The 24,036-nt window shown below is 35.9% G+C and overlaps 1 protein-coding gene across 2 annotated transcripts in view; it reads left to right on the top strand.

Moving 5' to 3' along the window:
• Nucleotides 1-759: 759 nt before the first annotated feature.
• The window catches only part of pros1 (protein S), a 106,109-nt gene continuing 82,832 nt past the window's right edge, over nucleotides 760-24,036 (top strand). The window contains exons 1-14 of one of the 2 annotated variants that reach the window (XR_016114576.1): nucleotides 760-994; nucleotides 3,960-4,117; nucleotides 5,117-5,141; nucleotides 5,235-5,318; nucleotides 6,706-6,828; nucleotides 6,891-7,016; nucleotides 9,502-9,630; nucleotides 10,615-10,855; nucleotides 11,813-11,999; nucleotides 12,078-12,242; nucleotides 13,413-13,581; nucleotides 15,118-15,254; nucleotides 15,354-15,582; nucleotides 18,634-18,907. Coding sequence is in view for 1 of the 2 variants with exons in the window: in XM_088993110.1 (XP_088849236.1) it covers nucleotides 922-994; nucleotides 3,960-4,117; nucleotides 5,117-5,141; nucleotides 5,235-5,318; nucleotides 6,706-6,828; nucleotides 6,891-7,016; nucleotides 9,502-9,630; nucleotides 10,615-10,855; nucleotides 11,813-11,999; nucleotides 12,078-12,242; nucleotides 13,413-13,581; nucleotides 15,118-15,254; nucleotides 15,354-15,582; nucleotides 18,634-18,815 (2,028 nt within the window). In the remaining variant the exon portion in view is untranslated. Of the gene's footprint in view, nucleotides 995-3,959; nucleotides 4,118-5,116; nucleotides 5,142-5,234; nucleotides 5,319-6,705; nucleotides 6,829-6,890; nucleotides 7,017-9,501; nucleotides 9,631-10,614; nucleotides 10,856-11,812; nucleotides 12,000-12,077; nucleotides 12,243-13,412; nucleotides 13,582-15,117; nucleotides 15,255-15,353; nucleotides 15,583-18,633; nucleotides 20,278-24,036 lie in introns of those variants that run through there. The other variant, XM_088993110.1, reaches the window with a different exon arrangement.

The following is a 24,036-nucleotide window of genomic DNA, read 5'->3' on the forward strand; positions in this document are numbered from 1 at the left end:
TTATCATATGATTATTATTTTAGCAATTTTGTAATTATTATTATTATTATTACTACAATATTGTTATAACAATATCATTCTTTTAACGTTATTATTATTGTTTTACCATTTTTATTATTGTCATATTATGATTATTATTTTAGCAATTTTGTAATTTATCATTATAATAATAATAATTATTATTATTATTTAGCTTGACCTATTAGAAGCTATCTATTAGCTAGCTAGTTGAATGTGCTAAGTAGTATAATGTAAAGCTAGCAAGCTATTAGCTAAATTAGCTAGCGAGCTATCTATCAGCTATGTCCTTGAGAGTTTTGAACGGCACTTATAAATACAATGTTTTATTATGAGCATCTAGCTAGCTATCTATTCACTATCTAGCCGGCTGGCTATCTAGCTAGGTATCTGCTGGCCATCGATTGGCAAGCTAGCTAGCTAGCTTTCTACCTATTTGAATTACTTCCGTGTTGAGTGAACGTTGGCGTGTGTGGCTGCCGCTGCTCACCCACAGAAAAACTGATTCTGTGACTGTCAAGTGACCTGGAGAGTTTTGAAAGGCGCTTATAAAAGAAATGTATTATTATTATTTGTGGCGTCCCAGTAGGCTAACCTCACTTCCACTTTGTTAGCTTAATCCCAACGGGTTTGTTGTTGTTGTTGACATTGTGGAGCCGTTAGCTAACCCCCCCCCCCCCTTCCTCTCCCCAGGCGTCCATTGTGTGCACTAAATCTGTTTTCTCCCCGAGTTCCACCCACCAGTCGTTACTGGACGCTCGTCCACAGTCACGCACTTTTCTTTTGACTGCCCCTTAGACGCCCCCCTTCCATGTCAGTTTTCGGGAAAAGTAAGGTTTCGAGCCCGTTTTTTTTTTTACCGGAGCAAAGTGGGGGGGCCTGGCGGAACTAATCGACTCGACTATGTGGAGGCAGAATCTTGTCTCGACATGTTTGCTTTTTCTTTTTCTGCTGACGTTCGCCGAAGCTTCGAGATGTAAGTTGGTGCCGATTCACAACCAATAGCTTTAAGACACTTTGGGGGGGGCGTCATTGATATTTAGTGATTGATTATGTTTTGTGACCGCTAACGCTAAGGAGTGAACACAAAGCTGGTTGGAAGATTCGAAAGACGCTAGCGTATTAGTCATGTGTCGTTCGCGAACGAGTCGGATCTATGAAGTGAACGAAATGAGTCGGCTCCTAGCAAGAAGCCGGAAAATGGGACTCGACCTTTCCCCCTCTGATTTTCAGCCATTTTCAATTGTAGATGACAAAGGATTCGTAAAATATACTCATGCTCCCAACCTAATCTATGCAATTCCAAGCAGGAAATATCCCCATTGTTGGGCTATGAAAGGCTTCTGATTCTGATTCTGAAAAGACTCATCTCATATAAATAAAAATACACAGATACCTTGGTTTCCGAAACTCTTGGCTTACGAACTTTTCCATTTCCGAACGTTAAATTGATGAAAATGTTACCTTGGCATACAAACGTTTTTGCCTCAATGAGTGACGTGTCTTTCGCGAATGAGCCTCTTCTTCTAACAGCAAAATGGCAGCCGACTGTTTTTGTCCTCTATTCTCCGCCCCCAGTCTTTGGTTAAAGCCCCGCGATTGGTCAAGAATGCAGCAGTGAGGGGAGGTGGTTTAAACATGAAAGAGACAGGCAGACGACAGTGAGAGAGTTTTAGCTTTGATAGTTAAAAGGCAGAGTGTCGATTGCAAGGTTAAAATTCCCATCAATCAGGCTCCACAACTAACCCGCACAAGCCATCTGTACACTTGATGCAAAAAGCTGTCAACCCAGCTAAACAGAACACAATTGATGAGGAACAAGGTAAAATTATGGAAGAGAAAGCACCTCCAAGGGATCATTCCTCAAGATGGTGAAAGAAGAAGGCTACGTTCCTCATCAAATGTTTAATGCTGATGAAACGGGCTACTCCATTCCATCAAGCCATTAACGACCATCACAAAGGTCAATAAAACCACTTTATTATACTGTACAATTTATTTCTTTAATTATAATATATTTATTATAACTAAAATAAGGTATATTTTGTGTAGTTTTAAGGCTTAGAAAATTAGAAAGTAGAAAATTATTTTTTATGGGGACCTGGGAACGGATTATTCTCATTTTAATGGTTTCCTATGGGAAATAATTTTTTGGGATACACACTTTTTGTCTTGCGCACTCTGTCTGGGAACCAATAAACTTCGTAAGCCAAGGTATCACTGTATTTGATACAGTGTAGTTTTTTTACACGAGTAATTCGTTTTTCACATCATTTTACGTGATTTTTGGTCGTGAATTAATTTAAGCAACAAAAAAATGAGAAGCCATTTGGGAGCCAAAAGAGCCGGATCTTTTTTTAGTGAGCCGAGCCAAAATAAACGGCTCTCTGTAAGGAGCCGGATTTCCCATCACTATAGCACATCATGAGGTGTTTATTCTTACAAAAGGTCATTTCTTGGAAATCTCAGTTTCGCAATGAAGGCCCCCCCCCCCCCCCCAAGCCATTTCATATACGAGCAATAATGTAGCTAGGCCAATTCTCCAACTCCATCTGTAAGGAGCAAACTTGACTAAATTCCTGTTCGCATCAGTCATATGTTTTTGTAACATGAATCCTCGGTGGATTCTTGGGATGAATCCCATCTGCGGGAAACTTCACGTTGTTCCGAAAAGGACAACGACCGTTTTTTGTCGATCTTGACACGTATGTTCATTAGTGATGTGTCGTTCGCGAACGAGCCGGTTCTTAGAGTCGGATCTCTGAAGCAAACGAAAAGAGCCGATTCATAACAAGGAGCCGGAAATGGGAGTCGACTTTTTTTTTTTTTTTTTTATCCTCTATTCCCCGCCCCTAGTCTTCGGTTAAAGCCACACGTGATTGGTCGATATCCGTGGTAGAGGAGGGACGGGAGAATTATAGACACATGCAGCAGTGAGGAGAAGGGGGGGTTAGGTAATAATAATAATAATATCATAATAATAATAATAATAATCCATTTAATTTCTAAGCTTCTTTCAAAACTCTCTGTCACTTTACAGTCACTGGATCGATTTTTCTGCGGGTGAAAAGCGGCAGCCACATGCGCCAGCGTTCACTTAACCCGGAAGTAACTCAAATAGATAGAAAGCTAGGCAGCTAGCTAACAGAGAGCTAATAGATAGCCAGCTAAACAGTGAGCTAACTAGCCAGATAGCCATATAGCTAATAAATAGCCAGCTACATAGCTAGCTAGCTACACAGATAGCTAATAGATAGCAAATAGATAGCAAAATGATAGCCAGCTAGGTACCTAGCTAATAGATAGCAAATAAACAGGTGGACAAATGTTATCACATTATGCTGTTATAATTGTTCAATTATTATATTTTTTACTCGTTGGTATGATAGCATTATTAATATGAAAAGCCAATTAGTGACAGCTGATCACCAGACCAGAGTAACCACAGGGAAAGTCAGTTAGTGGATGCTCTCTGTGCACATTTAAATCAAGCCATATGAATAAAAATATTTAATATAGTGTATTTTTTACATGAGTAATGTGTTTTTCACATAATTTTACAGGATTTTTGATAGTTAATAAATTTAAGCAAAAAAAAAAAACAACAACTGAGGAGCCATTTTGGAGCCCAAAGAGCCGGCTCTTTTTCGTGAGCCGAGTCAAAAGAACTTTGAAAAGAGCCGGAACTCCCATCACCAGCACATAAAAATCAAGCCATATAAATAAAAATATTTGATATAGTGTATTTTTTACAAGTAATTCATTTTTCACATAAGTTTACATGATTTTTGGTCGTTAATTAATTTAAGCAAAAAAAAAAAAAAACTGAGGAGTCATTTGGGAGCCTTTTCAGTGAGCTGATCCAAAACAACCGGCTCTCTGAAAAGAGCCGGAATTCCCATCACTAATGTTCATGTGTGGGTTTTCCATGTGTGTCCCAGTTCTGAACCAAAGCACCGCATCGCACTTCCTGAGCCGACGCAGGAGGGCCAACTCGCTCTTTGAAGAGCATAAAAAGGGCAACCTGGAGAGGGAGTGCATTGAGGAGCTTTGTAACCGCGAAGAGGCTCGGGAGATCTTTGAGAACGTCCCCGAGACGGTAAGAAGGCCCCGAAACGCTTCACACCTCACCAACAAGAAGACCACCTGTTCCATCTATTTATTGTCATCCAACCATTATCACAGGACTTTTAACTCATTCACTGACACATAATAATAATAATAATAATAATAATAATAATAATAATAATACATTTGATTTCCAAGCACCTTTCAAAACTCTCAAGGTCAGTTTACAGTCACAGCATTTTTTTTTTTACTGTGGGCGAGTAGTGGCAGCCACACGCGCCAGCGTTCACTCATCCCGGAAGTAACTCAAATAGATAGAAAGCCAATACATCGCACAGACAGTACATAGCTAACCAGACAGCTAATACTGTAGATAGCGAGCTAGATGGCCAGCTAGCTAGCTAGATAGATAATAGATAATTAATAGATAGCAAATAGATAGCAAGCTAGATAGCCAGATAGCTAATGTATAGCTAGCTAGATAGCTAATAGAGAGCAAATAGATAGCCAGCTAGTTAATTCGTAAATCCGGCATTGTTAGCGTTTTTTTTTAATCATTTCAAATAATGTACGATGTTCTACAACTTTTATACGGGACTAACTATCTATCTGGCTATCTAGCAAGCTATTTATTTGCTTTCTATTAGCTAGCTATCTAACTAGCTGGCTAGCTAGCTATCTATTTGCTGTCTAATAGCTATCCGACTAATTAGCTGGTTATCTAGCTAGCTATCTATTCGCTATCTGTCTAGCTAGCTATCTAGATAGCTAGATATTAACTAGCTATTAGCTAGCTTGTTTCCGGGTTGAGTGAACGCTGGCGCGTGTGGCTGCCGCTGCTCGCCCACTGAAAGACTAAACCTGTGACTGTAAAGTGACCTGAAAGTTTTGAATGGCGCTTAGAAATCACATTTATTATTATTATTATTATTATATTATGTGGATGCCACAAGATGGAGAATTTTGTCAATTAGACATAGCTACGTTCCCCTTGTCATTGCAATATAATTTCTTTTTCTTTCTTTTCCAGGATTTCTTTTATCCGAGGTATGTTGGTAAGTTTTCATAAACTACCAATGATGTTTTTGTGTGTGAATTTTTGTAATTTTGAATTATCTTTTGTAATGATTAAACAACGTCTTTTCAAGCTTGCCTGGGTTCCCACCGCGTCGGCATAAACAACCATCATTCCGATTCTGCCATCCCGTCAGACCTTCGGACCTGCGTGAAAGGTGGGAGTGGGTTCGACGTTGCTTCATTCGCTATATTTCATTACACTGGTCCAGAATTTTTTTTGTAGATAAATTTGGGGAAAACTGGCATAGTTGGATAGGAGGCGAAACGTCCGAAACCTTCACTTTTGTACAGATGACGGCTGAAGAAACCTTCTCATCGTTCTTATATTTAATTTATTTCCTTTAATTGTATATTGTAAGTTTAATTAAATTATTTTTATTTCATTTTTCATATTTCTATTTCTATATTTAATTTAATTTAATTTTTTATTGTAAGTTTAATTTTTTTATTTTCATTTGTATTTTATTTTATATTATTTATGTTTCTAATTCTATATTTAATTTAATTTTATTTTACATTGTAAGTTTAATTTAAATTATTTTTATTTCTATTTTATTTTATTTTTTATATTTCTATTTTTAATATAATTTTATTTTATATTGTATTTTTTAGTTTCATTTTAACTTGATTTGTATTTTTGCTATTATTTCTATTTTATTATTTAATTTAATGTTATTTTATTTTATATATTTCTATATTTAATGTATTTAATTTTGTTTTGTATTGTAAGTTTAATTTATTTTTTAATTGTTAATTTACATTTTTCATTTTTATTTTATTTTATTTTATTTTTTATATTTCTATATTTAATTTTATTTTATATTGTAAATTTAATTTGAATTGTTAGTTTTATTCGCATTTTATTTTTTATATTTCTATATTTAATTTTATCTTATAGTGTAAGTTTAAGTTTCAATGTAATTTGTATTTTTGCTTTTATTTTTATTTTTATGTTATTTTATTATTTAATTGTATTTAATTTTATATATTTCTATGTCTATATTTAATTACATTTTATATTATTATTTCTATATTTAATTTATTTAATTCCATTTTATATTGTAAGTGTAATTCATTTTTTATTGTTACACGTAATTTACATTTTTTAATATTATTTTTATTTGTATTTTTTTTTATATATATTTCTATATTTAATTTAATGTTAGTTTATCTTGCAAATGTAATTCTAATTGTTAGTTTTATTTGTATTTTATTTTTTATATTTCTAGATTTTATTTTATATTGGAAGTTTAAGTTTCATTTTAATTTACTTTATATTTTTGCTTTTATTTTCATTTTGTTTTATTATTAAATTGTATTTAATTTAATTTTGTATACTTCTATTTCTATATTTAATTAAATGTTATTTTATTTTACACTGTCAGTTTAATTTTTATTAATATATATTTCGATATTTAATTACATTTCATTTTATTCTATTTTATCAGTTGAATTTTAATTTATTTTATTTTTATTTTTATTTTTTGGGGTGGTGGGTGTCATTGGCTTTCATAACCTCAACATATTTTTGTTATTGATCAGAAATCAGCAATCAATGCACGCCATTTCCATGCTCCACGGAAGGTACGGAACGATGCGTGGACGGCCAAGCCTCTTACACATGCGTGTGCAAACCTGGCTGGGAGGGGCAATGCTGTGAGAAAGGTGAGAAAGTCACCTTTTTTTGCAAATCCCCTTTGTATTTTCAAATGATTTCCTTTGCGCAGACATCGATGAATGTTCCGATCCCAAGTTGCCGGCGGGATGTAACCAAAAATGCGACAACATTCCCGGAAGCTTCCATTGCACGTGTCAAGATGGCTACTATCTCAGTGACAACATCAACTGTGTGGGTAAGACGGAAGTGGGCGGGTGGGCGGAGCTACATCATATTTGCCATATATGTATGTAAAGATGGATTGTATTTTGGGCATTTTATTTTATTTTATTTTATTTTATTTTATTTTATGTGCCGGTCCCAAGCCCGGATAAATACAGAGGGTTGTGTCAGGAAGGGCATCCGATGTAAAAGCTTGGCCAAAAAATACATGCGAATGTTTTAATACTATTTTTTTTTTCAATTAAACTGATTGAAAACTTTTTAAAAGCCAATCCATTTAAAAACTGCACATATGGAATTGGTATAGCACAAAAGTGCACAATCAGGTTGCTTCGTGAACATTCTAAAGCGCTTCTCTCATTTCATTTTATGGTAAAATGTGTCACCTGCCCTCAGCATACTGAGTCAGTGCAATTTGGAAGCTCTTTTACGGGGGCTTAAACGGGAGAAGCCGAAAGGAAATTTTATGTTTAACTGTATATTTTTATTTTATTTTATTTTATTTTATTTTATTTTATTTTATTTTATTTTATTTTATTTTATTTTATTTCACTGTATTTTATTTCATATTTTATCTTACATTTTATTTTGTTTTTTTTTATATTTAACTGTATATTTATTTTATTTTATTTTAGTGTATTTTATTGTATATTTTATTTCATATTTTATCTTACATTTTATTTTGTTTTATTTTACTGTATTTTATTTTATATTTTATTATATATTTTATCTTACATTTTATTATATTTTATTTTATTTTCTCTTATTTTACTGTATTTTATTTGATATTGTATTTTATATTTTATCTTACACTTTATTTTATTTTATTTTCTCTTATTTTACTGTATTTTATTTTATATTGTATTTTATATTTTATCTTACATTATATTTTATTTCATAATTCATCTTACATTTTATTTTATTTTGTTTTATTTCATATTTTATCTTACATTTTATTTTGTTTTTATTTTATATTTAACTGTATATTTTATTTTATTTTATTTTATTCTATATTTTATCTTACATTTTATTGTATTTTATTTTATTTTATTTTATTTTTTATTTCATATTTTATCTTACATTTTATTTTATTTTGTTTTATTTCATATTTTATCTTACATTTTACTTTCTTTTTTATTTATTTTATATTTAACTATATATTTTATTTTATTTTATTTTATTCAACCATTAGACAAAATGAAATGGAGTCAAGTGAGCACACCCTCGCAACTTCCCCCCTTGATTATAAACCGAGCTCATTCGTCTTATTTGTTATTGTTTATCTTTTTGCGTTAGCGAGTCGCTAGCGCTCCTTTTTGTCGCTATTTACCTTTAGGCCACTTGAGTACAAAGTCTCCCTAAACACGCACTGACTCAGCGGGAAACAATTATTGACATATTTTTGGGATTGTTTGCAAAATTGATCGCTTTTACCTATTTGTGGTTGACACGTTGTGAGGGAGGTTGAAAAGGACGACTTATTTGAGGGTTTATTGTCATATAAAATGCCTTTTTAGTGCATATGTAAAGGATGTAAAAAATATATTTTTAATAAAATAATTAGTAAAATCATTTATTAAAACTGATTGAATCATTTTTGTAAAATTAGCATTACACACATTTTTTTATTTGATTGAATCGTTCTAATAAGTCCACTTTTATTCAATAATCAATTTTATAATCTGTATTTATTTGATTATTCATTCATAGGGCTTAATGTAATATAAATTGCCTTTTTGGTGCATATGTAAAGGATGTAAAAAATATATTTTTAATAAAATAATTGGTTAAATCATTTATTAAAACTGATTAAATGAAATTAAAGGAAGAAAAATATATTTTAGTAAAATTAGCATTCCACACGTTCTTTTATTTTTTTTTTTATTTTTATTTTTGTTATTTTTATTTGATTGAATGATTCTAATAAGTCCACTTTTGTTCAATAACCAATTTTACAATCTTTTTTTATTTTATTTTTAGGGCTTATTGTAATGTAAAATGCAGTTTTTTTTAAATTATTATTATTATTATTATTATTATTATCCATGTTTTGATGTTATCATTATCATTAGCATTAGCATTAGCATTTTCATGATCATCATCATCATCATTATTATTATCATTATTATTATTATTATTATTATTACTATTATTATTATCCATGGTTTGATTTTATCATTATCATTATCATTAGCATTAGCATTACCATTAGCATTTTCATGATCATCATCATCATCATCATTATTATCATTATTATTATTATTATTATTATTATTATTAGTTATTATTATTATTATTATTATTATTATTATTATTATTATTATTATTATTATCCATGGTTTGATGTTATCATTATCATTAGCATTAACATTGCATTTTCATGATAATCATCATCATCATTATTATTATTATTATTATTATTATTATTATTTTGATGATAAATCCTCCCGAAAAATGCTGCTTCTTTTTTAATTTGTCTCTCAATTGACCCTTTTCAGATGTGAACGAATGCCGAATGTACCCAAGTATTTGTGAAGAGCCAGCTCAATGCGTCAACACACCGGGCATGTTTGAATGTCAGTGCCCAGTCGGTTACAAATACAATTTCACTTCCAAAAGCTGCGATGGTGAGTTGACATGATCATATTCATTGCTATCTAGAAGCTATCTAACTGGTTATTTAGCTGGCTATCGATTTGCTATCTATTAGCTAGCTTTCCGGCTACCTAGCTAACTATATATTTGCTGTCTATAAGCTATCTAGCTGGCAATCTGGCTAGCTGTTTGTAATCTATTACCTGGCAATCTAGCTAGTTACTGTATCTGGCTGGCTACCTAACTAGCTGGCTATTTGCTATCTATGAGCTATCTGGTTGGCTACCTAGCTAGCTATATATTTGCTATCCATTACCTAGCTGGCTGGCTACCTAGATAGCTACATATTTGCTATCTATACGCTATCTAGCTGGCTGTTAGTTGGCTATTAGCTGGCTGTCTAGCTAGTTACTATATCTACCTGGCTAGCTGGCTATTTGCTATCTATGAACTGGCTGGCTGGCTACCAAGCTAGCTTTATATTTGCTATCTATAAGTTATCTAGCTAGCTATCTAGCTGGCAATCTGGCTAGCTGTTTGTTATCTATTACCTGGCAATCTAGCTAGTTACTGTATCTGGCTGGCTACCAAGCTAGCAGGCTATTTGCTATCTATGAGCTAGCTGGTTAGCTACCTAGATAGCTATATATTAGCGATCTATTTGCTATCTATGAGCTATCTACCTAGTTATCTAGCTGGCTACCTAGCTAGCTATCTATTTGATATCTATTAGCTAGCTGGCTGGCTACCTAGATAGCTACATATTAGCTATCTATACGCTATCTAGCTGGCAATCTAGCTGGCTGCTAGTTGGCTATTAGCTGGCTGTCTAGCTAGTTACTGTATCTACCTGGCTAGCTGGCTATTTGCTCTGTATTTGCTATCTATAAGCGATCTAGCTAGCTATCTAGCTGGCTAGCTGTTAGTTATCTATTATTATTATTATTAAAAATCATTTTTCATATGAAATATGCCGATATAAACCTCACCAGTGTGCAAATGTTCCTCTTTTTCAGATGTGGACGAATGCGCGGCTAACGTATGCGAAGGCACTTGCGTCAACGACGTTGGCAGCTACACGTGCCGCTGCGACGGGCGGCGACGTCTCCGCGTGGCGGACGACAAGCACACTTGTGAAAAGATCCCGATCTGCGTGGATTTACACGACTCCAAATACGCCGAGATGTTGTACCTGGGGGAACAGTTTGCGGGGCTTCCCGTCATCTATCTCCTCTTTCGTCTGCCAGAGGCCACAAAGTGAGCACGGCGAGTTAGCATCGGTCGCGCGAGTTAGCATCGGTCGCGCGAGTTAGCATCGGTCGCGCGTGTCGTGTTGGAATTGCTAAAAACAACTCTGCTATAAAAAAAAACTCTTAAGTCGAAAGCTGTCTACGCACGAGTGTAGAGTGGCAGCAAATCCAATGATATTTTTTCTTATTTACGATTATTCAATACCAGATAATATGTTAGCTTAGCATTAGCCTTTCGCTCATTCACTGCCATTCATGAATTTATTCGGGAATTGAAAAGCATGAAATGGAACAGCATTCCAGCATTCCATTATTCTTATTATTATTATTATTATTATTATTATTATTATTATTATTATTATTATTATTATCTGTCTATCTAGCTAGCTGGCTATCTGTTAGCTATCTATCCAGCTGGCTAGCTTTCTACTAGCTGGCTGGTTGGTTAGCTGGCTATCTATTAGCTATCTATTGGCTAGCTGGCTGGCTATCTATTGGCTACCTAATAGCTAGGTAGCTAGCTTTGTATCTATTTGATTTACTTCCAGGTTGAGTGAACGCTGGCGCATGTGGCTGCCGCTGCTCACCCACAGAAAAACTGATCCAGTGACTGTAAAGTGACCTTGATGGTTTTGAAAGGCACTTACAAATGAAATGGTTTATTATTATTATTATTATTATTATTATTATTATTATTATTATTATTATTATTGATGGAATGGAGTGGCCAACTTGAGGAATGAATTTGTGTAAGCTTTGGCAGCTTTATCGTCAGAACTGGCTGCCTCACCATGACGAATGACACTATGAATCCCTGTACGACACTTAAAGTTCTCGAACTATCCGTGGCTATTTTTCTGATGTGAGTTAGGAAAGAAAAAAATGGTGTCGGTTGTCCTTTAAATGTATGCAAACGGAAATGATTCCCCTCAATGTCGAGACCGTCGGTGTTTGTGGTCGGCAGGTTCGCCGCCGAGTTTGACTTCCGTACGTTCGACCCGGAGGGGGTCATCCTCTACGCGGAATCATCCCAGGACGCCTGGTTCATGCTGGGCCTACGAGGCGGCCAAATCGAGGTCCAGTTTAAAAACCAGCACACGTTAAAGGTCACCACAGGGGGCAAAGCCATCAACGACGGCCAGTGGCGTGTGGTAAGACTTTTTAAAGGCCAGGCGATGGTGTGAAACGCTATCGGACTGACGGCGACGCCGCCATTTTGCGACCTGCAGATCTCCGTGGACGAACTGGAAAACAGCATCAGCGTGAAGATCAGCAAGGAAGCCGTCATGAGCATCAACAGCCCCGAACGTCTTTTCACGGGGGTGAACGGCAAACTGGAGACCAAAGTTTACATCGCCGGGCTCCCCGCCCGAAGCAACGGTCTCGTCAGACCCGTAAGTTGAAATGTATTATAGTGACAACTCGGTTTACGAACCCCTCCGCTTACGAACTTTTCGGTTTACGAACGTTACATTTATGAACATTTAACCTTGGCATACAAACTATTGTTCGGGATACACACAGAGCTGCCACAATGAGTGGTGTCGTTTGTGAATGAGTCCGTTCTCCGAAAAGAAAATGGCAACCGGTTTGTTTTTGTCCTCTATTCCCCACCCCCAGTCTTCGGTTAAAGCCACGTGATTGGTCAAGAACGCTGCAGTGAGGGGAGGTGGTTTAAACATTAGAGACAGGCAGACGACAGAGAGAGAGTGAGAAAATGGATAGAAAACAGTGAAATTTGGACTCGTTTCAATTTTGATAGTTCAAAGGCAGAGTGTAGACTGCAAGGTTAAAATAAAATTAAAATTATCGCGGAGAAAGCACCTACAAGGAATCATTCCTCAAGGTAGTGAAAGAAGAAGGCTATGTTCCTCATCAAGTGTTTAATGCTGATGAAACCGGACACTCCAATCCATCAAGCCATCAACGCCCATCACAAAGGTCAATAAAATGACTTTATTATACAGTACCGTTTATTTCTTTCATTATAATACCATAGCACATTTATTATACATAAAATAAGGTATATTTTGTGTAGTTTTAATGCTTAGAAAATTAGATAATTATGTTTTATGGGGACCTGGGAACGGATTATTCTCATTTTAATGGTTTCCTATGGGAAATTAATTTTTGAGATACACACTTTTCGCCTTACACACTCTGTCTGGGAACCAATTAATTGCGTAAGCCAAGGTAACACTGTATTATCAATGATTTTTTTCCGTCGTCCTAACTGTCCGTTGAAGTCAGATTTTAAACTAAAACTTAACTGTCACACTATAAAAATAAACTATTTCATGACAGTCTAGCTAGTTAGCAAGCTAGCTAGTTAACTATCTATTAGCTATCTATGAGCTGTCTGGCTGGCTGGCTGGCTATCATTTGGCTATCTGGCTATCTAGCTGCCTGGGTGGCTATCTATTAGCGACTGTATCCTGTGACTGTAAAGTAACCTTGAGAGTTTTGAAAGGTGCTTATAAATGAAATTAGTATTATGACTGTATCTATTAGCTGGCTAGCTGCCTGGCTCTGCCTGGCTGGCTTACCTTCCATCTGTCCGATAGATCAACCCGCGACTGGACGGCTGCATCCGAGGTTGGAACATGATGAACCAGGGAGCATCTGGAGTGAAGGAGGCCATCCAGGAGAAGGAAAGTAAACATTGCTACATCCACGTGGAGCCAGGATCTTTTTTCACCGGGGAAGGACTGGCGCACTTCAGTCTTGACTACAGTGAGTAAGTTCACTCGGACTTTTAGCAATTCAACCTCACCCCAGGTTCAATTAGGATCGTCCCGACAACGGTCTGCTTAGGCTAAATAGGATTAGTAATACTGATGAGGTGATACCGGTGGAAGTGGGGCAATCAAGCCAGTCGTTAGTCAGAACAATAGGAACAATCAGTGGAGCTGTAGGTAGTAGTCCTCTGCTCCCCCCAACCTCAGGTTGGGATTAAATTCTAAACTGTTTGCTAGCTAATTCTAAACTGTTTGCTAGCTAATTCTCAACTGGTTGCTAGTTAATGATCAAATGATTGCTAGCTCATTCTCAAGTGGTTGCGAGCTAATTCTCAACTGTTCGATAGCTAATTCTCAACTGGTTGCTAGCTAATTATCAAATGATTGCTAGCTAATTCTAAACTGGTTGCGAGCTAATTCTCAAATAATTGCTAGCTAATTCTCAACTGGTTCCGAGCTTATTCACAACTGGTTGCTAGCTAATTCTCAAATGATTGCTAGCTAATTCTAAACTGGTTACGAGCTAATTCTCAAATAATTGCTAGCTAATCCTCAACTGGTTGCAATCTAATTCTCATTGGTTGATAGCTAATTCTCACTGGTTTCTAGCCAATTCTCAAATAATTACTAGCTAATTCTCAACTGGTTGCTAGCTAATTCTCACTGGTTGCTAGTTAATTCTCAAATGATTGCTAGATAATTCTCAACTGGTTGCTAACTAATTCTCAACTGGTTGTGAGCTAATTCTCAACTCGTTGTCAGGTAATTCTCAACTGGTTGCTAGCTAATTCTCACTACTTTCTAGCCGATTCTCAAATAATTACTACCTAATTATCAACTGTTTGCCAGGTAATTCTCACTGGTTGCTAGTTAATTATCAAATGATTGCTAGCTCATTCTCAAGTGGCTGCTAGCTAATTCTCACTGGTTTCTAGCCAATTCTCAAATAATTACTTGCTAATTTTCAACTGGTTGCTAGCTAATTCTCCACTGGTTGCCAGCTAATTCTCATTGGTTTCTAGTTGTTTGTCAACTGGTTGCTAGCCATTTCTGAACTTGTTGTTAGCTAATTCTCAACTGGTTGCTAGCTAATTCTCAACTGATTGCTAGCTAATTCTCAACTAGTTTCTAACTAATTCTCAACTGGTTGCGAGCGTTCAATCACCCCGGAAGTAACTCAAAGAGACAGAAAGCTAGCTAGCTAATAGATAGCTAATAGATAGACAGCTAGCTGGGTAGCCGTATAACTAATAGATAGCCAGATAGATAGCTTGCGAGCCAGCCAGATAGCTAATAGATAGCCAGCTAGATAGCTGGCTAGATGGCCAGCCTGGTAGTAATAATAATAATAATAATAATAATAATTTGTCCAAATCTGTTTGGAAAACTGTTTGCGCTGTGTGAAAAATTCAACAAAAACAAATTAGCTTAGCATTGGAAGGGAAGACTTTTCAGTGTATTTGGTTGTGACTATTATTTTTTATATGACATATTTTTTATGTTATTTTTCTGATGTCCTCTATGTCCCCAGGTGACTCCGAAAGCTGGAAGGTGGATTTAAGGATGAGCATCCGTCCTTCGAGCAGCACGGGCGTCCTCTTTGCTCTGGTGTCCAACAACAGGGTCCCTTTGTCGCTAGCTGTGCTAACCGAGGGCGAATACGATGCCGTGCGTTGCACATGCTAACACTCATTTTGTCGCTAATCCCCTTTCGGAACATACACGCAGACGATAGATTTTGTTTTTTTTCTGCTCATTCCGTCGCAGACCCTGAAAGTGTTCTTGGATGGCGTCGTCGTGGCAACGCTGGACTCTCTGCTGTTGTGTTACCCCGACCGATTAACGGTAGTGCTGAGTGTTACGCCAACGGAGGTTTCAATCTCGGCTAACTCCTCAAATGTCATGAAAATCCCGTCCGATTCCTTGCGGGAGGCGCTCCAGGGCCTCAACGCCACCATGCGGAACCCAATCAGCACCTACATCGGAGGGATACCAGGTTGGTTAACAACGATGGAGGGATCACTCGGCTACACATGCTAACTAGTTATGGGAATTTCGGCTCTTTTTGGCTCAGCTCACTAAAAAGATCCGGCTCTTATAGGCTCTCAAATGGCTCCTCAGTTTGTTTGTTTGTTTTTTGTTGCTTAAATTAACTACCAAAAATCATGTAAACTTATGTGAAAAACAAATTACAAAATACAAATTGTACACATATACAATATCAAATATTTTTATTTCTATGGCTTGATTTATATGTGCCGGTGATGAGAATTTTCAGAGAGCCGGGTCTTTTGGCTCGGCTCACTAAAAAGATCCGGATCGTTTGGCTCCCAAACGGCTCCTCGTTTGTTTGTTTGTTTGTTTGTTTTTTTTTTTTTGCTTAAATTAACTAACTACCCAAAAATCATGTAAATGTATGTGAAAACCGAATTACACATGTAAAAAAAAATACACCATATCAAATATTGTTTATTTATATGGCTTGATTTATATGCGCTAGTGATGGGAATACCAGCTCTTTTCAGAGAGCCGGTGCTTTTAGTTTGGCTCACTTGTAACATCCGGCTTTTTTGGCTCTCAAATGGCTCCTTAGTTTGTTTGTTTGTTTTTTTTTTTTTTTTTTTTTGTTGCTTGAATTAATTAACTACCAAAAATCATGTAAACTGATGTGAAAAACGAATACACATGTAAAAAATACATTCCGGCTAGTTTCAGAGAGCCGGTTCTTTTGGCTCGCCTCACTAAAAAGATCCGGCTCTTTTGACTCCCAAATGGCTCCTCAGTTTTTTTTTTTTTTTGCTTAAATTAATTAACTACTGTACCAAAAAAATAATGTAAACTTACGTGAAAAACGAATTACACACGTAAAAAATGCACTATATCAAGTATTTTTATTTCTATGGCTTGATTTACATGTGCTAGTGATGGGAATTCAGGCTCTTTTTAGAGCACTCTTTTGGCTCCCAAATGGCTCTTTAGTTAGTTAGTGTGTTTGTTTGTTGCTTAAATTAACAGACTACCAAAAATCCACGGATATTGACCAATCACGTGCGGCTTTAACCGGAGACTGGGGGCGGGAAATAGAGGACAAAAAAAAAGTCGGCTCCCATTTCCCGCTCCTTGTTAGGAACCGGCTCTATTCGTTCACTTGATAGATCCGGCTCTTTCATGAACGACACATCACTAATGCTGACCATATAAAGGCCGACGCTAATCGTTTCAATGCGAAATCTCGTTTTGTCTTTGAACGCTTCCAAAAAGTGCTTCAAAGCGAGCTTCAAGTAGTTACAGGAAAGCTTCGTATCCCCCCAAAGCATTTCCAAGTGACCACCCTGATTGATTCCAGAAAGCAAGCATTTGTGTTTCTTTGTGGTCTCGGGAGGTCCAAATGCACCAAATGAACCGGTTGCCAACCAATTGCACAGTATGCAGAGACGAACAGCTCACACTCGCAAAGGCAGAGAATCGAACCCTGCGCCAGACCACTTTGCTTAACCATTCCTCCACCATGCTGTTGCGAAAGTGCGTGTAGAGAGACAGAACATAATGAGAGAGAGCGGTAGCTTGATAGCTAGCTAGTTAGCAAGCTAGTTAGCTAGTTAGTTAGCAAAGTTGTTATCAAGCTAGTTGGCGAGCTAGTTTGTAACCTTGTTAGTGAGCTGGTTGCGGAGCTTGTAAGTGACTTTGTTAGTGAGCGATTTAGAAAGCTAGCTAGCAACGTTGTTAGCTAGCTAGTTGGCGAGCTTGTAAGTGACTTTGTTAGTGAGCTATTTAGAAAGCTAGCTAGCAAAGTTGTTAGCTAGCTAGTTGGCGAGCTTGTAAGTGACTTTGTCAGTGAGCTATTTAGAAAGCTAGTTCGCAAAGTTGTTAGCTAGCCAGTTGGCGAGCTAGTTGGCGACCTTGTTAGCGAGCTGGTTGGCGAGCTTGCAAGTGAGTTTGTTAGCGAGCTACTTAGAAATGTTGTTAGCTAGCTAGTTGGCGAGCTTGTTAGCTAGCTAGTTGGCGAGCTTGTAAGTGACTTTGTTAGTGAGCTATTTAGAAAGCTAGCTAGCAACGTTGTTAGCTAGTTGGCGAGCTAGTAAGTGACTTTGTCAGTGAGCTATTGAGAAAGCTACTTAGCAAAGTTGTTAGCTAGCTAGTTGGCGAGCTTGTAAATGACTTTGTTAGTGAGCTATTTAGAAAGCTACTTAGCAAAGTTGTTAGCTAGCTAGTTGGCGAGCTTGTAAATGACTTTGTTAGTGAGCTATTTAGAAAGCTACTTAGCAAAGTTGTTAGCTAGCTAGTTGGCGAGCTTGCAAGTGAGTTTGTTAGCAAGCTATTTAGCGGGCTACTTAGAAATGTTGTTAGCTACCTAGTTGGCGAGCTTGTTAGCGAGCTAGTTAGCGATCTAGTTTGTGAGCCTGATAGCGAGCTGGTTGGCCAGCTTGTGAGTTTGTTAGAGAGCTATTTAGCAAGCTACTTAGCAAAGTTGTTTGCAAGCTTGTTAGTGAGTTTGCTCACAAGCTATTTAGCGAGCTAGTTGGCAAACTAGTTGGCTAGCTAGTTTACGAGCGTGTTAGTGATTTTGTCAGCAAGCTATTTAGCAAGCTACTTAGCAAAGTGGTTAGCAAGCTAGTCGGCGAGCCAGTAGTGAACTTGTTAGCCAGTTAATTGGCGAACTAGTTGGCAAGCTAGTTTGCAAGCTTGTTAGCGAGCTATTTAGCAATCTTGTTCGCAGGCTAATTGGCAAAGTAGTTGGCTAGCTAATTTGCGAGCTTGTTAGTGAGTTTGTTAGCGAGCTATTTAACAAGCTGGATAGTGAGCTTGATAGATGAGAGAATGACACACACATGTACGTAAAATTTATTATTCAATACAATACAATACAATACAATACAATTATGCTAATAATTTATTTAGCGCTTTAACAACAGCTGAAGCGCTTAACGTCAAGGAATAGGGACCGAGCCAGGCCACTAATAGTAGAAATTTGCATTCATTTCAAGACTATTAATTTTATGTCTTTATTTCTAATAAAGATAGAGATCAATATTCAATCCATTTTCAGATGACATCCCGTTGGACGCCACCCCGGTGACGGCCTTTTATCACGGCTGCATGGACGTCACCGTCAACGGCCAGATGTTGGACTTTGACCAGGCCCAAAGCAAGCACAACAGTATCAAGTCTCATTCGTGTCCTCCCGCTTCGACGGCGGAAAGCGACACGCTTCAGCCTCACCGAAAATGACCTTCATTCAAGGACAACCGACACCAGTTTGTTTCCTAACTGACATCAGAAAAACGTTTGATAGCGTCGAAAATAGCCAAAACACGCAGCAGGCTGATATTTTTAGTAAAATGACTTCAAGTGTGCTGAAACTGCAAAAAAAAAAAAATGAAACCGGAAGTAGCCAGTTTCAGAAAGTCCCGCCCCCTTGTTCGTGATGTCACGCCAGGATAGTCCTTCACAAACTGCCTCGCTTCAGAATCAAAACAATGGCTTCAGATTGGGAGAAGATGCTTTCTTGTTACTCATCCAAATATGAATATGATTCAAATAGTTCTGAAGAGGAAAGCATACATGTTTGCAATCAATTAAAGAATAATAATAATAATAATACATTTAATTTCTAAGCGCCTTTCAAAACTCTCAAGGTCACTTTACAGTCACAGGGTCAGTTTTTCTGTGGGTGAGCAGTGGCAGCCACACGCGCCAGCGTTCACTCAACCCGGAATAACTCAGATAGATAGATAGATAGATAGATAGATAGATAGATAGATAGATAGATAGATAGATAGATAGATAGATAGATAGATAGATAGAATGCTAAGTAGCTAGTTAATAGAATGCTAGCTAACTAGATAGCTAATATGTTTCCTGACTAAAATAGCTAAGCTAGCTAGGAAGACGTCCTTCCGTATCAATGCGAGCCGTCTGGACTCCAATGTAGCGGCCAGAAAATGCACAAGATGGCGCCCAAGCTCCGTTGGAAATGGGCTGATTATGCGTGTTACCGCAATTGGCTGCCACACACAACAATTCACCATGGCGTTATTTATCTAGTTTTCCTTCTAATTTCGCCATCAACACGGTGTTTTCAGATGACAAAAAAGTACCCAAAATGCATTGTGTGTCGCTTTCTCAGTCAGGGGCGTTCCTTCCGTGACGTCACTTAGGGCATCATCATCAACTCAAAAACAAGACTTCCTGAATATCCAGCGCGATTCTTAAAAGGTAAAATATAGCTGGAATCTTTGTCAAATACGCTCAGTAGAAGTCATTTGAAGCCATTTTACAAATGATGGACGCAACTTGTCCGAAGGTGTCGGTCGTCCTTTAACACCAGCGCTTGCAGTAGGTAGCGCTTTCGTCCGTCTCATTGGGAGATTCCAAAATGTAGAACACGGGGATGCAAGGGAATAGGAGCGTACCAAGAAACGTTTCAATAGTTTGCGCATACTTTTATTATCCATATTTTTTTTTTTTGCGATATTCGACGACAGCAAATTTGCTGGGAAGCGCATGACGCCGTTGCGGCGCTTTGCTACAACGGAATATTCCGAGTGCGGCGTCACGTGTTGCGCCAGAGACGGATTTGTGGTAGTGATGCAAGACCAAGACGACAAAGACACTTCGTCAACAAATAGTAAAAGTATGATGAGTCAACTATGACGATCGTTAAATTACTTCAAATAAAATATAAACAAATGCTTGCTTGAAGATTTTTTTTTTCTTCCTAACCAAACTCATGACAAAAAAGTTAGCGGACACCAGGGCAGAAAACTGATAAATAAATACATACATACATAAATAAATAAATAAATAAATACATAAATAAATAAATAAATATGTGTGTACCTAAGTAAATAATTAAATAGATAGCTTAATAAATAAGTAAATAAATAAATAAATAAATGAATAAATATGTGTGTATCTAAGTAAATAATTAAATAGATAGCTTAATAAATAAATAAATAAATAAATGGGTACATGGATAAACAAAGAAATATGTATACAAATGAATATATAAATAAACACATAAATACATGGTGTGTTTGTAAATAAATAAATAAATCGATAAATAAATAACCAAACAAATGAAAACGTGTCTATGTAAGTAAATAGATAAATAAAAAAAAAAAAAAAAAAGAAGAAATAACCAAATAGAATAAATTAATGACGAGGTGGGTATTTAATTAAAGACATAAATATATAGATAAATAAATAAATAAATAAATAACAAAACTAATGAACTAATGAATTAAAAAAACACACAAATGAAGATGTGTGTATCTAAGTAAATAAATAAATAGGTATGCAAATAAATAAATAAATGGGTACATGAATAAACAAATAAATAAGTACACAAATTAATTAATTAATTAATTTGTGTACTTATTTATTTACTTGATTAATTAATTAATTACTTAACTAATTAAGTAAGTAATTAGTTGATTAATTGATGCTGTTAATTAATTAATTAATTAATTAATTGCGAGGTGTTTATGTAATTAAATAAATACATAAATAAATATATGGATAAATAATTAAATAAACAATAAAACAAACAAATGAAGATGTGTGTATCTAAGTAAATAATTAAATAGATAGCTTAATAAATAAATAAGTACATGAATAAACAAACAAACAAATAAATACATAAATAAATGGGCGTGCATGTAAATACATAAATAAATAAAGAGGTGGGTATGTAAGTAAATAAATAAATAGGTAAATAAATAAATATATCGATAAATAAATAACCAAACAAATAAAGAAAGAAAGAGCTGTGCGTATAAATAAATAAATACATACATACATACATAAATAAATAAATAAAAGAAGAAATAACAAAATAGATAAATACATTAATGACAAGGTGTGTATGTAATCGAAGACATAAATACATAGATAAATAAATAACAAAACTAATAAATTAAAAAACAAACAAATGAAGATTTGTGTATCCAAGTAAATAATCAAATAGATCGCTTAATAAATAAATAAATAAATGCATGAATGGGTACACGAATAAACAAACAAATAAACAAGTGCACAAATAAATAAAATATACATAAACAAATGGGCGTGCATGTAAATAAATAAATGAATAGGCACGTATGTAAATAAATAAACAAATAAATAAACAAATAAATAAATACATGGGCGTGTATGTAAATAGATGAAAAGGTGGGCATGTAAGTAAATAAATAACTAAATACATAGATAAATAAATAACCAAATGAATACATTAAATGAACAAACAAATGAAAATGTGTCGATGTAAGTAAATAAATAAATAGATAAATAGATAGATCCAGTGTCTGAAACTCATGACAAAAAAGTTAGCGGACACCAGGGCAGACAACTTTGAAAAGTTGCCTACCCGGCCATAAAGTTGCCTTCCCCATTTTTCACAATTTGAAACACAATAAGACGACTAATCGCAAAAAAAATGGTTGCAAAGTATTATGGGTTGTTTTTATTATGGAAGTAGCTACCACAAATGCTCCTTTGTTTAATTTATGGTAAATATCCCTTGGTGATGATTTTTCTCCAGTTGTCGTTTTTCCATACACTGTTGTTCATGTTGCACCATTGCAATATTTACTTTGCGTCGTCTGCTACAAGCCGCGTGAACTCTTATTTACACGATGCTTTTAATAATAATTATTATACATTTAATTTCTAAATTATTCCGATTTCGAAATCTTCAACAATTCAGTCACAGCTAAATGTGGAATGTCTCAAAATTCCCCGCTGTGCGTTAGCAAGAGTTGCTAGCTTGAAATTCTCCATCTCTTTCAGAACATTAATGTGTGAATGGTGTTTCCAAACATTTCACTGGTACCACCAAAACGCTCACCAGAATCCCTCAAAAAGTCAGTAAATCACACTTACAACTAAATGTAGAATGCTTTGAAGTTCCCCCGCGTAGCGTTAGCAAGAGTTGCTAGCTTGAATTTCCCAATCTCCCAGTCGGTTTGAGAACATAAAAATGTGGATGGTGTTTCCAAACATTTGACTGGGACCACAAATTCAAATTTTAGAAAAAGCATTTTGTCGATAAATGCTAAAAACGTTCAGCAGAATTCATTTAAAAGTCAACAATTTAGTCAGAGCTAAATGTAGAATGCTTTGAAGTTCCCAGCTGTGCGTTAGCAAGAGTTGCTAGCTTGAATTTCTCCATCTCTTAGTCGGTTTGAGAACATTAGAACGTCAATGGTGTTTACAAACATTTGACTGGTACCACAGATTCAAATTTTAGGAGAACAATTTCGTTGTTAACTGCTAAAAATGTTCTCCAGAATCATTCAAAAAGTCAACAATTCAGCCACAGCTCAATTTGAAGTTCCCTGCTGTGCGTTAGCAAGAGTTGCTAGCTTGAATTTCTCAATCTATTAGTCGGTTTGAGAACATTAAAACGTGAATGGTGTTTCCAAACATTTGACTGGTACCACAGATTCAAATTTTAGAAGAACCATTTCGTCGTTAACTATAAAAAAACGTTCATCAGAATCTCTCAAAAAGTCAAAATGGAAAGTATCGTTCATGGAGGTGTTTTCCTCTCTCCCGAGAAACATACTGTTAGGTTAGAATATTACAAGCTAATATTAGCGTTAACAATTACATGTAATATTTTAACTATTTTGAATGGAATTAAATATTTACCTTATTGGTATGCATGACATATTAACCTTACAATTGGTGCGTTCGTTGTGAGAGTGATGAGCAGAAAAGCCGGCAAGTTACAGACGGAGAGAGAATGAAGCCGTTCTCCAAAAAGAAAATGGCTGCCGACTTTTTTTTGTGCTCTACTCCCCATCCCTGGGTTAAAGCCACGTGATTGGTCAAGAACGCAGCAGTGAGGCGAGGTGGTTTGAACATTAAAGAGACCGGCAGACGACAGAGAGAGTTTCAACTTTGATAGTTAAAAGGCAGAGTGTAGACTGCAAGGTTAAAATTCCCATCAATCAGGCTCCACAAACAACCCTCACAAGCCATATGTACACTTGATGCAAAAAGCTATCAACCCAGCTAAACAGACCATAATTGGAAATTGGAAATGAGGAACTAGATAAAATTATGGCAGAGAAAAGCACCTACGAGGGATCATTCCTCAAGATGGTGAAAGAAGAAGGCTACGTTCCTCCTAAAGTGTTTAATGCTGATGAAACCACTCCATTCCATCAAGCCATCAACGACCATCACAAAGGTAAATAAAACGACTTTATTATACAGTACAGTTTATTTCTTTAATTAATATTTTTTTAAGGCTTAGAAAATTAGAAAGTAGAAAATTATGTTTTATGGGGACCTGCGAACGGATTATTCTCATTTTAATGGTTTCCTATGGGAAGTGATTTTTTGGGATACACACTTTTCGCCTTACACACACTGTCTGGGAACCAATTAAGTTCGTAAGCCAAAGTATCACTGCATGACAACGATACTAGCATGTAGAAAC

The sequence above is a fragment of the Hippocampus bargibanti genome, linkage group LG03, assembly GCF_051943395.1.
Source record: "Hippocampus bargibanti isolate YZ-2025 linkage group LG03, ASM5194339v1, whole genome shotgun sequence".
Taxonomy (NCBI): domain Eukaryota; kingdom Metazoa; phylum Chordata; class Actinopteri; order Syngnathiformes; family Syngnathidae; genus Hippocampus; species Hippocampus bargibanti.